Source organism: Pteropus vampyrus, unplaced genomic scaffold (genome assembly GCF_000151845.1).
Source record: "Pteropus vampyrus isolate Shadow unplaced genomic scaffold, Pvam_2.0 Scaffold498, whole genome shotgun sequence".
NCBI classification, from domain to species: domain Eukaryota; kingdom Metazoa; phylum Chordata; class Mammalia; order Chiroptera; family Pteropodidae; genus Pteropus; species Pteropus vampyrus.
Genome location: NW_011889279.1, coordinates 929,841 through 932,586, shown reverse-complemented (window position 1 = coordinate 932,586; position 2,746 = coordinate 929,841). Strand labels below are relative to the sequence as shown.

The following is a 2,746-nucleotide window of genomic DNA, read 5'->3' as shown; positions in this document are numbered from 1 at the left end:
CCTTTGGGTGCTGTTCTATGTAGTCTCCTTTGGGTGCTGTTCTATGTTGTCTCCTTTGGGTGCTGTTCTATGTAGTCTTCCTTCTATACCTCTTTCTCCCTCAGTTGCTACCTCATCTATCTTTTTTTACTTCCTCAAACACTATACCAATTCTGCTCTATGTGTATCATTATCATTGAGAGATTCTGAATCACTTTATGGAAACTTGGTATCAGATATTTTTATTTAGAAAATATTTAGCTAAGAATAAGAATTTTAAATGAGATTTGTTTAAAAGAATTTTTTAAATGCTGCCTTATCATAATCTATTATGAAGATTACAGTGCCATATACTCATTAAGTAAATTCTGTGTGTTGCTGACTCTATAGAAATTGCCGGAGTCCCTCATAATTCTTTATATTCAAGTCACCATTTACTAAATGAGTATTTTATGATGTATCTATGTATATATTTCACTGTAAACGCAATACATTAAGTTATCTAATGTTTAAAGCATTTATTTTGAAAACTAAATAGGACTTTGAACAATTCCAGCTTTTAATTAAGGTAGTTTCACTGAATAAACTCAAACTTAGTCTCTGTTGTCATAAAAATAGGTACGGTGGTGAAGCTCAGATGAGATTTCCAGCTGCTCTCCCTGCCCCAAGTAATGTTGGTCCCATCTTGGGGTCTCCTGTCTATGCTAGTGAGTATGAAACATTGAAATGAGACTGTTTCTAATAGAGTTTGAATTTTAGAAACTTTGTAGCATATTTTAAGAGGCAAAGCTTTTTATTATATTTTATTTACTTCTACTGTATTAGTGAATAATTCTATAAATATCAGACTCTTAAAAGTGATGATATTAATATTGAGTTTTTAATAGATGCTATGGAACAAAATAAGTTGTAACTGATAGTATTTACAGAACTCATTTGTTATTTATTCCTAAGGAAAGACAGTAATGATTTAATAATAACTCCTACCTCAGTGTTTTCCAATATGGGGATTGTTAGATGAGTCCCTAATTCTTAATTCAGTGAGATTCAAAAATTGGGAAGTTATTTTACAAATCTTTATATTCTTATTTTCTTTTTAGGTTCTCCTCTTCCTAGTGGTAGTCCATACCCAAATCCATCCTTTTTGGGAACACCATCTCAAGGTACCTCTTTTCTTTGTTTTAGGTTGCTACTACTATTCCTTTTGAAGAGCTAACATTGCGAGTTATTATCTTTAATGCTTAGTGTGAAAAAGATTAACTTGCCCTCTTAAAAATAATATAATTTAATAGAAGTGCCATTCAAACAAGTATTGGCATTTGGCCATGAATGCCTTTACTTGGGAACACCTTTAGTGTAGTACCTGGAAAGCCCCTTATCTTGGTACCAAGATTTAATTACCAGGCATGAGATCTGTATAATTAGTTCTATTTCACTTCTAGTATTAAAGAGCCATGATTGCAAGCTTTTTTTTTTTTTTTTATCCTGCATTGCTGACATTTGAAAACCTACCTGGGAGCACCCATCCTAGTCTAATACTCTCTCCTTATCAAGGAAAATTAAATTATCTATTCCAGTATTTTTATGAATATTCATACCTAGGGGTCTAGATACAATAGATGGGTTATTGAGAATTCTGAATGTTTACGGTTACATTTTAAGATGTATTTTTCTTATGTATGTACAAGGTGTACATCCTCCTGTCATGTCAACTCCAGTGTGTGCTTTGGGAAATCCAATTCAGGCCACAAGTATGAGTTGTATGGCTGGACCAGAGATTGTGTACTCTGGAAAACACAATGGTATATGCATTTACTTTTCTCGAATCATGGGGTAAGTTTTTCATGGAATAATTAACTATTGCTCACCTTGTCCTAGTTTGTGTAGTTTAATATTTTTAATTCTAAATTCGGAACATTATTTATTCCTATTAAATTGTACTTATAGTTTTAGCTCACTTGTCCATTAATAAAGTTGTTTTCTATCTTTCAGCTTTTTAAAATCTAACCATCTATATTTATTCCTGTGTTTTATATATATACATATATCTTCAAAATATATCTATGCATATTAATATATAGTGTTTAAAAAACCACCTTATAACTCAGTGACATGTGTTTGCAAGTCAGCTAGACAGTTCAGATCTTGGCTAGGCTCATCCATGCATGTGCATTTAGCTCTGAGGTTGAAGAGAGCTCTGTCAATCTTGGCTGGACTGTCACATGTTTACGGTAATGTTTCTATGCTTGTCTAGAGTAGCCTCTGCTGGGACAGCTGGATTGTTCTCCATATGGTCACTTATCCTCTGGCAGTCTATCCAGGGGTTATTCACTTGGTAATAGCAAGGTTCATGAGAGAGTAGAGACTTGCAAACTCTCTTGATGCCTGGGCTCACAGTTGGCCTACCATCTTTTTCACCTCATTCACTTGGCCAGGGGAACATCTCCAGGCCAACCCAGATACAAAAAGTGGGACATGGACTCCTCATTATGAGAAAAGAATCAAAGTCATATTGTAAATGGGATAGCTGTAGGAGGAATAAAGTATAACAGTCATTTTTGCAGTCTACCATACTATCTAGTGAATTATCATACATAGTATATGTTTTTCTCAGATTTGATGTATTTGCTTTCATTCAAATTATTTGCTTAAAAATGTGAAATGGTACAGAACTCTTTTAAATTTATTTTTGCATTATTAGCTTCCTTGTTTGCAATTCATTTCCCACAGCCTTTTGATTTTTCTTCAGCAGTCTTTCATTATATGA

At 33.5% G+C, this 2,746-nt stretch overlaps 1 protein-coding gene across 1 annotated transcript in view; it reads left to right on the top strand.

Moving 5' to 3' along the window:
- Positions 1-2,746, top strand: part of NUP155 (nucleoporin 155) — a gene marked incomplete at its 5' end in the record, with an annotated part of 42,145 nt that overhangs the window by 13,868 nt on the left and 25,531 nt on the right. Inside the window, one exon of the mRNA XM_011382976.2 lies at positions 1,668-1,812. Within this exon, the coding sequence (XP_011381278.1) occupies positions 1,668-1,812 (145 nt within the window). The remainder of the gene's footprint in view (positions 1-1,667; positions 1,813-2,746) is intronic.